At 35.0% G+C, this 13,556-nt stretch overlaps 1 protein-coding gene across 8 annotated transcripts in view; it reads right to left on the reverse strand.

The window, feature by feature from the left end:
* The window catches only part of pdm3 (POU-domain protein pdm3), a 203,809-nt gene that overhangs the window by 22,980 nt on the left and 167,273 nt on the right, over positions 1 to 13,556 (reverse strand). For all 8 annotated transcript variants that reach the window (XM_073092934.1, XM_073092937.1, XM_073092935.1 and 5 more), the window contains one exon: positions 12,970 to 13,151. In XM_073092934.1, coding sequence (XP_072949035.1) covers positions 12,970 to 13,151 — 182 coding nt within the window. The remainder of the gene's footprint in view (positions 1 to 12,969; positions 13,152 to 13,556) is intronic.

Consider the following 13,556-nt stretch of genomic DNA (forward strand, 5'->3'; position numbering starts at 1 on the left):
TCACGTAGCGTTCGTGGAAGACCTCATAATACGATTGTAATGAATGTAGGCACTATTAGTTAGTATTTCAATGAAATGTTTTCAATCAAATCGGCGAGCTTGAGGCATTCATTTGTTTCTTGTAATGCAAGGGAATTTGCTTAATAATGTGTAGGAGTTATGGTTTTTCAGTCATAAGTACAACGGTCATTTGATAGGTACAACTAGAGGTAGGTAGAGTCTTAGCCTAGTATACTTTACATTCCTTGTACTTTGAGGTTCCATAGCAATATTATTATTTTTAGAGCAAGTCGGTTCAAAATACTGACTCTCACTATAGACATCTGAATTAATTTGATCCTTGTCGGGATTCAAAGTCCAGACCTTTTGTCCACTGAATGGTTATAGTACCTAACAGTCTGTCTGTTTGTTCCACATAATCTCTGAAATAGCTGGATCGATGTTGAAGGGAAGCCTATTTAACGAATTGTCAGTGAAAGCGCTGACAATTCATTGAAGCTATAAGGAGTGACTTATTACATATTTAGGATAATTATTTTACAGAAAAATAATAAGGCTTCCGTTCAAACAATAAGAAGTCACTAAATGTACGTAATATACAGTAAATGTAATGTAAATAATACGGGGGAATATAGCAGAAACCACGTGTGAAACCGCGGGGCACTCCTCATCAAAAATAATCCGTAAAGCAAAGAAGCAAACAAGCAAACGCGTAACATTAAAGCTAGTGTAAATTACAGTATTAAATGTATCCAGATAATTAAGACGGTTACCGCCAAGGACATTCGTATAAAAATAAACAAGTGGGTAATTTGATGTTTGCTTGTGGGCACTCAGGTACCTATTCATCCAAATGCCAGTTGCCAAGTAACGCCGCGGAACTCTTTCTATTTGTCTTACTACGAGCGAATAAATATAAGCGAGAATTTAAATTATCTCTCAGAAAACCGAATGTTTATGTCGACGTGATTGAACGGCATCGGTTGCTACATCGGTCTGGAATGGAGAAGGTTCTATTAAATCGCCTCTGTAAGATGAAATATAGATTCTATCCTGCGTATAAGTGTTTATTTATATGTCGTTGTGTGTATTATAATATACAGGATTACCGACATGTGACTATAAATGCAGAAACATTAGAAAATTACAGCATTTATACTATAACAGCAGTTTTAGGCGCTGCTGTGCTCAGGTGAAGGTTGTGGTAAGAGAAACATAGTTATCAGAGGCGTTCCAACTTAGTCCTCAAGGACAGCAATTAATTTGTGACCAAGGATAGGTCTTTAAACTTATCTGAGTTTGATAACCGATGTCTATGGGCAGCAGCGGCATCACACTGGACTCGACTGCATGCTTGTTTGCTATTTTTGTACTTAAAAACGATAAGCGTATTAAGTTCAATTTATTTATGTATACTATAAGTATATTTATTATTCACGTACGTACTAAAGCGAAATCATTCCTAGTTTTGCTCGCTACTCGTCACCTGCCTACTGTGAAACCGACACCTCACTAACTCGTCGGCCCAACTCCTTGTCTTTCTTATCGATTGCGTTCAATTTTATCGGCAACGTTAATTATTTGTAATGGATTTTAATTAGTTAATTAATTAATTTAGTTCGGCGCGGGTATGCGCGGTCCTACCGGTGGCTTTGAGCCGGCCTCTTTGTGAATCGTGTATTTCTTGTCATTATTTTATGTAATTAAACAATTTTGTGCTGTATATACAGATGTTTTACATTTGTGCTGTAAAACATGTTTGCTCCTAGACTTTTTGATTGGGTTTTTATCTATTCCTTAGAGGCGGAGTAAATGTATCCCGAAGTTAATGTTTAATGATTTTGCAAGTTAACCAAAATATATTTATTTGTTGGTATTCATTTCAATTGTTGAATAATAAAATATAATGTCTAACGTAATAAAGTTAATAAGCCCTCTTAGCTTTATTTAAAATCGTGTATATATAAATTACTCACCAAACTCTTTTCGCAAGTATGCAACGTTCATTTATCAGAATATTATTATTGAAGCCTTATTGACAGTTGTCAAGTATAAAATACAGTAATATTTGAAACTAAGCACTTGAAACGTAAAGGATAGAAATTTATATAAAGGTTCGTGCACAGCGCAAAAGACTATTTCTAAATTCTTCACTTGACATGATTTTTATGACTTCAATTTTATGTCCATCAACACTAATCAGCCGGTACCTCAAAGCAACAGAACAAGCATAGCAGTTAAGCGTCCCGATCAAACCGTGCCCTATCGATTTAATATAGACAAATTAGCGCAGGCAGCGAACAGAGGAACTGAGTAATTCAGTAATTGTATCCACTAACAACGAATTAAATAGTAATCAATAGAACTGGGCCCCGGGCGGGGAACGCCTTTATATCCCACGATGCGGGCTCGATACGATTTTTAGGGTTCCGGGCCCGTAGGTTAAAAAAAACCCTTGTCCCTGCAGTTCCGGGACTAGAATAGGGCTACGGTATGCCCTGCCTGTCGTAAGAGGCGACTAAAAGGGGGCTTCCGGGGTTGAGGGCGGCAAGAGTGGGAGTTCGAACCGTCCAGAAAGCGACCCCAGGAAGGACGGCGGTATGTGTGGTCGCACACCGTCGTGAACACCAGATGGTGTGGGAGGAGCGAAAACTGCTCTCCCAGGACAGAGCCCTATCGGGGCATCGTGCTTCGAGGACTCCGGTTGCGTTCTCGTTCTATTTTCCCCTCGTTAAGAAAAAAAAAGTTTAAAAACCCTATTAAAAAGCCTCCGTTTCCTGACCGTCTGTTGCAGGGATCTATCTCTTGAACCTTAATATATAGACACTGGATTTTATAGAGTATGTATAACGATAGCTGCTATAAAAACACATACTAGGAATAAAAAAAAAAGAAAATAAAAGGGGGATACATGAAAACTGCTACTTTTCGAGTTTTTCGCTTTATATATTGAACTGTATTAGGTAGCTAGTTCAAATTTTCACATTGCATTTACTTCTACTATGATAAATACTAAAAAAAACTTAAAGAAAATTTGGTAGTACGGAATCCTCAGTGTGCGAGTTTGACGCACTTGGGCAATATTATATCATTGGAGTGTAAAAACCCATCAGCCTTTTGAAACTGTTGGAGAAGAAATGGACTAATCTGAACTAATTGGCATTCTGGCCAGTACATCCATCTATCTATCCAATCTTTGTTCCTAGTTGGAGCTATTTCAATCAATACTGTCTGTATCCAGATTATCTGCAGTTTTCCTTAGGATTTTAGTTCACTTTTGTATCAGCACCATATCAATTATTTCTATATCAATTAGCTCAATATTTACTAAGGTGTTGTGTTACGATTTTAAATGGCAAAAATATATATTTTTATAATATAGGACTAGCAGAGAACATGCATTCCATCTGTTGATAATTGGCTACTGCCGCTCAAACTAAGTTAGAAACCTGGCATAGGTTTCTCTTTCTTACTACAAACCCTTCAAACACAGCAGCTACTATTAGGCAGCAATAGGTATGACGGTGGTTTCATCCTTAACAAACCACAGAGGGCACTGTAAACTTGGCTACTTAAAGTACAAAAGCTGTAAACAATGTTTAATTGTTATAATTTATTTTTTCCGGTCAAAAGCCAAGTCTTGAAGTTTAAAAGCTCGCGAACTTTCAGGAGCTATTGTTTTAAATGGTACAGTGAACTACAAAATTAGATTAAGAACGGTTTTGAAACTAAGAGACTTGTTCAATCGCGGTCCAGTTATAAATATCAATGGGGGATATTATCAAACATTTTTTTTGGTTGAAACAACGTCACGTATGACTGATTTACGAATATCGACTAACTTTTATTAATTTTTTAGGTATGATTTTAGGACGTCCTAATTATATATATTTGTAATAAAGTAAAAAAAACGATGTCTATGTTCATGTGAAGTTTAAAAATAAATACATCGTAAGTAAAAAAATATTAATTAAATTTTTAATTTTTCATCTACATCGAAATGTAGGCATACTAACCACCGTCTTATTTGTTTGATAGTTTAAAGTTAAAACTAGTTTATTTTTTTGTAAATTTAGATCAAATCAGGCGAATTATTTTATGGTAAACAGATACCTTCGCCTGTTTTGAATTAACATTCAATATAGTATATTTAAAGATTTCATTTATTAAAAAAAAGCAAATCAGTTATTTTAACATGCTTCCCGGTGTTTTACTAGTTAATTCTTTGCAACGATACATTTCAAGCAGTCATTAATACCTTTGGGCGACTGTACCCTTAAGTTCGAGGCCTAAATTAGCGTGTTTAGGTTTATGTTTGTCTTTGTACCAGTAACCTTCTGTCTGATTATGTAACGTAATGGCGTCTGCATCGATTTTGTATTTAGAACGAGACGGGTATGAGTCTATCTGTCGTTATTTTTGACTTCTGATATCATATTTTTATAAAATAATACACGTGTTTTGGAATTTCACAATTTTTACACTATGATGATAATAAATTATGTAGTGTTTATGTACATAGTTGTGAATTGGTAGCAAGTAGCAACCATTTTTATTACCTACTGGTTGACACAGGTTTTTTCCGTAATCAGAGTTATGTAAACTTGCTGTTTTGCAAATAAGGAGACAGTTTTAGTCCTCAGGACAAAGCATCTGTGAGTGACTTCAGCGGTATACACCTAGTTCTTATAGAACCCAAGTTCTATAAGAACTATATTATCGTTTGCCGCTATAATATTACAAAAGTCACTTCCGCCAATGAACATTTACTAGCAGCTCTGTGTTGACCAGCGGTTGTAATTCAATCTGATCTGAGTAACAAATTTCCTATATGTGAAGCTGAAATCAGGTTTATACTTAAGAACCAAATTAACTTTTTTTTATAATATAGGAGTAGCAGACGAGCATTCAGTCCATGTGATGGTAAGTGGCTACTGCCGTCCAAGGACATTTGTAATCAGCCCCAGACAGCATTAGATATGCCTAACTGAGGTCGGTCACAGATGCGCTGCTACTCTTGAGGACTAAGCTGGAACGCCTCGGATAAATGTGTCTCCCTTACCACACCCTTCTAACCAGAACACAGGAGCAATTATCACTACTATTATAAGGCAGAAATAAGTGTGGCGGTGGTGCCGTCAGAGTCGCACCAAAAAGGGTTCTACTTTAAAACTTAAGATACTTCAGTGAAAGTTACACCGATATTGATTTCAGAAGCTCTGAAATAGGTATGTGCTCCAGTTTTCAATGGCACATATTTGTCTATTTATGGTAGACATCGAGATGTACGCTATTTTAAGTGGCCCGTGCCGTATGATGTTCAGTTTATGCTTAACTCAGACACATCACTATTAAATAGTTTAATATGTATAAATAATCAATATCAAAATAGTTGCAAATGTCGCGTATGTATTTTTGCTTTAATAAAAAAATATTTTCGTGCCTTATATTAGAGGGGTTAACCCTTTCTTAGTGTATTATTAAATTAGAGTGGTTAATTTTTAAAAATCCCTTTCTTAGTGGTCGTTTGAATAGAAGGAAATTCGATCCAAAATGCGTGTTGCACATTGTCACTCAATAAGTGTTAGAATTATATTAGCTTCACTTATATGTTTGTCAGTGAGTAACTTCGTTTTTCAGTAGAAAGAGATCAACATACATCCTTATCTTACCCTGCATGTATGAAAGAATGAAATATAATACTTTTCTACTTTTTAGTTGATTTTATCATAAAAGCGTGTTTTTTAGTTTTTGGAACTATATTTTTTTATTAATAAAAATGTGTTATTAATTTTATAGTAGAAATCGACAAAAATTTGGCAAAATTAGACAACTTGGTTGCTTCTTCAACAAAAAATATATTTTTGTAATAATTTTTAATTTCGAAAAAAATATTTAAACAAGAGAATCAAAATATCCTTATATTAATAAAAAAAAACTGCGTAAAATTAAAAATAGAAGTTGCCAATGAATCGGGCGATGCATCGGCCGGGAATCGAACCCGGGCCGCCCGCGTGGCAGGCGAGCACTGAACCACCGATGCTACGATTGACTACCAGAAATTTATAAGTCCGTATCAACAGTACAAATTAATATTGCACGACTCATGATGCGAAGCATCAGAGAGTGCTTTACGATCGAAAAATTTTTTTCGCTTCATTTTGGCGGCTATTTTTATTATTATAGCCTTGATAGTTCACGGAATCAAGATATTTTGCATACTATTGTCGAGATAATTTAATGGAGATTAATTCCATACTTTTTAAAAATTGATTTACTGCAATAGAATTGGAAAAAAACACCAAAATAGTTTAAAAAAAATTCCTGTCCGTCATGTGTGAAACCTGAAAACACTGTAACTTGTGAAAAAATCCATCATTTGAGTTAATTTTTTTTTTTAATTCTAATCGACGATTGTAGGTCACTGAATACGAATGATTAATTAATTCAGTGTCGTTTAATTGCAATTAATAAAAAACGAAAACTACAAGACTCTAGCGGTCTTATTCATAAAAAATGCTTATAGAAGGTTTTAAGCACTCATTAGTTAAAGTGTTCGATAAGCTTATAAAACGTTCTATAAAATTGCTTATTCATAAACGTTCCATAAACCTTCTATAACTAATGTGTCGCTAAAGTCAACTATAAATGAAAATGTTGCCATTATAGTGAAGTTCGGCGAACAAATTGACAAATATCCATAGATAAACATTATTAAATGACATTATTTCGTACTAAAAAAATATTCTGTCTTAACATTCTTGTCAATGCATTGTCAATAAAACCAAATAACATGTCAGTGTCATTGTATTTGTAAATACCGCGAATTTAAAAATATTTTATTTGTTAAAATAGGATATTAAGCAAAAGTTGTTAAAAGATAAAGGAGTGAAAATTGGTTGGATATAAATGTTTTATTAAGTTTCGTTTTGTAAACATTCGCAATATCTTATGGCAGTAAACATTGTATTTCAGAAGGTGTACCAGGATCTTTGCGATCTAATTTACGATCATTACGTACGAGATCAATTATAAAATTTACTGTCGATTTGTTAAAGCGATAACGCTTCCGAAAGTCTTCGTCGTTTAAAGAAAACGGATCACTCTTTGGTGCAATGTTCTTCGAAGTGGACGGTTTTCTAGATTATTAATAATATCTAAGCTTTGTAAAATTTGCATTGTAATTTGAAATAGTGATATAATAATGTTATTTATCGGATATTTAAATAAATTATTTCAAGTTTATATACAAAACGGACATTGCCATTTAAAATTTATTCAAAACATATTGTCAAATTAGGTTAGTAATCACTAATCAGCTGATGAGAGTCCGCCATCTTTGTCTTATAGCACTGTTATAGTAGGGTTCTGGCCTCTATAAGTTATAGAAGGCTTATAGAACGGTTTAGTGCCTAAAATACGTTTATGAATAACACTTTTTGACAATCGTACTATAGCAACGTTATAAGTGTGCTATAACTTTTTATGAATAAGACCGTATATCTATAGATATTATGTACATTTATTCCACCAGGGGCGCTTGTGCAGTACCTTCTTCCTACTACAGCTGTTTTTTCGGCAATTAATTTTGAACGACTTATTTTTTTTTTTTTATATTTCATAATTAAACGAGCATTATGAGTCGTGCAATTTTGGATTTTCCAAACCTTTTTTCATTTACTTTAACTTTACAGTAATTTACTTTAATTAATTTATATGTAATCTAGTAGGAAAAAAGGAATAGAATTTTAGTTGTACGTCGGTAATCACTAAGTATACTACTAATATACTAGCTATAATTTAAAATGTGGATTTTATATTGTTAGAAATATATACAATTTGTTGATGTTATCGTTTACATCAATGTAGTATTTTTGTTTCGCATTTTTGAAAGAGAACCATAATAATTCTATCGAATGATTGCATCTGCTGGCTTCAGAGGACCCTTCTCATAGGTATATGGAATTCGTTACAGATGTCCATGGGCGGCAGCGACCACTTAATTATCAGGTGTATGGTCTTTTGCTTTTTATTATTATAAAACTCATCGCACATAATATCTAGCATGCTAATAATGTTGTGGGAACATATTATACAATTGTTATTGAAAATTAAACACAGTAAACGTCCCATCTGAGTTGGGATCATGTCAAGTGCTAATTACATTTGCGTGGACCCGCTTTTAATGTGCAGAAATAGCTGAAATCGATGCACTCATTATGAAACAATTAGCAGTCGCACCTCATACGTGAACACGTGGTGTTGATAAATTAATCAATTTATGAACTATTGAAGCGGGTTTGCCTCATATCTACTTTATATTTAGGCCGTGTTGTATCTTATATATAAAATTCTCGTGTCACAATGTTAGTTACCGTAGGTACTCCTCCGAAACGGCTTTACCGATTTTCACCAAATTTTATATGCATATTCAGTAGGTCTGAGAATCGCCTACTATCTATTTTTCATACCCCTAAGTGATAAGGGTTGTTCACCCTTAACATTTTTTTATTTATATGGCAACACAATGTTCGCCGGGTCGGCTAGTAAAATATAAAACATTTGAGCGGTCTTGCTCTTATAGATCAACATCCTAGCCGTGCTCGGAAAAACACCTACATTACATTTTCATAGGTAATACATAGAGCTGTCATGTGTAATGTGCCGTGAAATTATCGCTATGATTGTATGTAAATCGCATAGGATGCCCTACAAGGATATCGTATGTGTATGTAAAATATTGTATGTGTTTGTGTATGTATTTATAAAGTTAAGCAACGCGGGTCACGTTAGGAGTTTTTTCTACACTAATATTATAAATAGGAAAACTTTGCTTGTTTGGTTGTAATGAATAGGCTCAAAAACTACTGGACCGATATAAAAAATTCTTTCACCACCCGAAAGCTACATAATCCACGAGTAACATAGGCTATATTTTATGTGAAATATATTTGATGAATAGATTTTGAGGCGGTACAAAGTTTGCCGTGTCAGCTAGTTATTAATAAGTAGGAAACGAGCATGCAGTCCTGATAGAAGATGCACAGCTGCCCGTGGACTTCTATGTCACTACTGTAGAAAAGAGTGAATTAGTATAAATAAAAGACACACTTAAAAATATAGCTTAAGTCCACAATTTGGACGAATCCAAAAACACCTTATAGGTAGTTGTGTTAAAAATCCGTCGAGCGGTTTGGGCTATAAGGCATTCCAAAGAACCATACGACTACGTACGCTCGAAAAACATTAGGTAGGTACTCTCCGTAGTCGGTAATCGGTAGTAAATATTATTTTAAATATCGACCCCAAATAAATCATTACATATTGTCTACATTGTAACTAGATTTTATAATTAAATCTAGCGTTCCTATTCAACAAAGTCCATTACAACAAATTATTCTAGACATCCGCCGTAAGCACGTCAGCAAACTAGAAAAGGTCGGTAGTGAATAATAGACAACTTTAAGGTCAGGTAATACAAATAAAACCTTTTTTTTTTTTTTTTTTTGTTTTCGAGGGGGATCGATACCCCGGTCGGGCTCTGCCCTGGGGGGAGCACTTTACGCTCCTCCCTCACATCTAGTGTTTACGACGGCATGCGACCACACATGCCGCCGTCCTTCTCGGGGTTGCTCTACGGACGGTTTGAGCTCCCACTCTTGCCGCCGGCAACCCCGGAAGCCCCCTTTTAGTCGCCTCTTACGACAGGCAGGGGATACCGTAGCCCTATTCTAGTCCCGGAACTACAGGGACAAATACAAATAAAACCTAGACTACAGATAGCCAGGCTAATAGGTCACTAATTAGCAAGTTAGTCCCTGCTCTGCCGGCCTATAATTGAATAAAATCTACCGGTGAAAATAAACACGAAATTTTGTTTAGTCTGGACTTTCATATTACCCTCGTAAAAATAATTTTCAACGTATACAGACCATAGATAAAAGAGTCAAATAGATATGGTACACACGACACGTATTTATAATTTCCACAATTAAAATTAAAAAGTACTCGGATAAATCTTTCAATAGGTATTTTAATCTAATACAGGAATCGATAAAAATCAGAATATGAAATTTACGTGAAACATGTTCAAATAACTGAAACGAAAATTTATCTGCCTGTGTCTTTACAAATATTGTTCAAGAACAAAAATCAAAAATTCATTCATATTTTACACGAATAGAAATACCGCAATTTTCGATTACTATCTCTATTGCGATGAATAATATTAAACTTCTTCTTTTCCATAACGAAACACCTTGTGAAGTGGTGGTAGTTGTACTGACATTCAAAAACTGTTCTGTAAAGAACCTATTTTGAATAAAAAAAATTGATTTGATTTGATATATACTCGTAGTTTGGTGCTTAAAATTGAATTTGCGATGGGCCTGTCTATATGATAACTGCTCTGTGGTTTGAACGGTAATGGAAATGGTAAAAAGTCATCGTGCAAATTGACTAAAAATAGACAAATATTAGAGTGTAAAATTATTAACGATTTTATGATGCAACATTCATTTTGATCAACCCTCCTTATATATTTGCTTTAGTTCGTAACAAAACGTAATCATAGCGCATATTGCTCAGTGGTGCTGGTACGAGTATATTTAAAACGATACCGATCTTGGTAAATATTTTAGCGATTAAGCGTGTTTTTGACAAATTAGGCTGTTTAGTGTTTATGCATAGCTAAGAACTACTAATACAATATTTTAGGGTTACGTATAAAAAATAAAAAAACGGAACCCTTATCGGATGACTCGTGCGACTGTCGGTCTGTCTGTCACAGCCCATGCTCCGAAACTACTGGACTAAATTAGTTGACATTTGGTACATATGTGTACCAAATGTCAACTTTATCGTGATTCAAAGACATAAGCAACCAAATTTTGAATCGATGGGTAGTTTTGACCCTACTTTGACACCCCATGATAAGGGGTTTCAAATGTAAGAGTTTTTTGAAAAAATATTGGAAAATCCTTGTAAAAATATACGTTTATTTTAAAGTACCGTGACATCTCAAGGGTTCATCAGATTCAATGAGACCCTTCAATACAATTCCAATGAGAACAAACAATATCGGATACATAATTTACTAGAAATCGTTATAGGTCAAGCTATACTCGGTTGCCCTTACATACAATTGCACTTAAATTTATAACTAGTTAAAGTCTGTGAGTATGTCTGCCTTATAAATGTCTTGTAAGCTTCTGTGTTTTGAGAGTATAATGGTATTTAGGCGTTTTAAATAAATCCTCAGAGGTATCTAGTAGCTACCTATTTATAATGGTCCTGAGAGAGGATATTTCATATTGGTCTCCATCATGTGTTTTACTTAACTTAATAACACATGATTATTTTTTGGTAGATCCTCTTAAAATAACATTATTGATAAAACAAGTTTTTAGTAACGTGTTTTCGTTTTTCATATTTTCTCAGAAAACTCTCTCATATGATATACATATAATACGGGTGCTTAAAAAAATATTGATCCGCCATCTTGGGGCTTCCGCCCATTTTGTATTTAGAATAACGTCACTAAGCTAATCATGCATTGTCATGTTTCTATTAGTGATCGAATATTGTCATCCAAACCCAACGTGGATGCCACGATGGATTACAAATCAATCGGTTGTGGTTAATTTAAAATTCAGTTTCTAGATTTGACCTTTATACATACAAACAAACAAGGCAAGTTACATAAAAGCCTGTAATTAGACGTTCGGGCTTAGTTCTTAGAATGATAATCATTAAGATGACATACATTAAGACTGACAGATTGTAAACATATTGTAAGTATTTAAAATTAATATGTTCATAGGCCACTGTATCAGTTAATGTGATTGTGTATGTGTCCGCTTCAATTACTATTGCAACTGTGTCTGTTGGTTTTCCCTTTAAACAACTTTATAGGTAAACCTTAATAATGCTATGAGAACATTTAGTTAGGGTCAAAGTTCTTAATACGCGACTACTTGGTGTGGTAAGGAAAACATACTTTTCCGAGGCGTTCCCATTTAGTATTATAGAAACGCATCAGTGGTGGACATCAAATATCTGATCTTATCATCTCATCACGGGTAAATACAGATGTATATGGGAGGCAGTTGCCACTTACCATCACGTGGAATGCATGCTCGTTTGCCACTTTTATAAATAAGGTTTTTCTTTGTGTGCGTCAGTCAACATATAATACAAAGATAATCCTAACATATGATAGTGAAGAGCGTTTAAATAAATCTAGAAAAAAATAATTCCAAAATCACTTAAAACAAAATTCTAAATTAATTAAAGTCCATTACTCTATTTCCTAACTTAGTCCAGGAACTTTCCTCCACACAGCCTTAGGTACTCTATATGAACGACCGCAAACCTACTTAGCTGTAATCAGCTCGACGTCGGCAACGCGCCGGCAACTCCAAACACCGTCCGACTTCGCTAACTCTTTATAGCATTAGCTGAAACGCAGGACATTGTCGGACTTCGCGACCTAATGGACAGCTTTTAGCGACTACGATAAGTATGTCGCACATGGAAATTGTAAGTTGCTATGTAATTGTTTTGATTTCCATCTGAGAATATTGTTGACATATTTTTGTATTAAAAAAATTATAAGCCCTTGGGTAGTGTTGCTGTAGTTTGGGTGTATAAATAATAGAGTTGAATATAGTGGTAATTATTCCACTAAAATCCGCTTCTGTATTATATTTTAATTTTAAAATAAATATATCGACAAATACTCGCACATTATGTATTGCGTGAATGTATGAAAGTCCGTCTGTGTGTCTCGAATTCAACTAAGATACCGGAAACTCTATTGCGTAGAAAGCGTCATTATTTCAATGTTATTTTTGAAATAAATTTATAGTTATAGAAAGAAACATTTTCTCATATAGTATGTATCGTTGCACATATTTTGTATATGTGTGTGTTTAAGTTATGTATGTTTGGTTGTGTTCATGCACTTACTTGGCGAATCAGCGAGTAGATCGCTGTCGTCCTGGGACGGCGACTTCACGGAGCTGGGCGAGAGCTTGACGGGCGCGTGGGGCGACGTGGTGGCGGCGGAGCCCACGGAGCCCGCGCTGCTCGCTGGCCCGGCCTGCGCGTGCGACGTCGTGATCGTGATCTCGCCGTTTGATGTTGCCAGCCTGTAAGTTAGGTGAGGTTAGAAGTGCTTTTGAGCTAGACATGAGCTCTCATTTACAGCCAGCGGTATTGAGCTCACTAAACTTATTTGCGGGAAGGCTGGGAATACGCTTTGTCTGCGCAGCCGTTTTACGTTAGATATAAATGAAAACAAGTTGAATATAAAAAAAAAAAAAACATTTTTCTAACATAGCCCGCTTCATACGCATAAATGTAAAGAACATCGAATACCGATTGGAACCGTGCAGTCACAAAGACATTCAATTATATAGACAACGGTCCGACGCGGACAATGTCTGTAGGTGTCTACCATAGCCTGTGTCTGGTACTCTTAATGTCAGTAGATATAACGAATCTTTAACCTGTGCGTTATCTGTCAGTTAGTGTTATACAGTGATTCGTTCAAC

The sequence above is a fragment of the Epargyreus clarus genome, unplaced genomic scaffold (genome assembly GCF_041222505.1).
Source record: "Epargyreus clarus isolate Ecla_fem2 unplaced genomic scaffold, WU_Ecla_fem_2.2 ptg000004l, whole genome shotgun sequence".
Taxonomy (NCBI): Eukaryota; Metazoa; Arthropoda; class Insecta; order Lepidoptera; family Hesperiidae; genus Epargyreus; species Epargyreus clarus.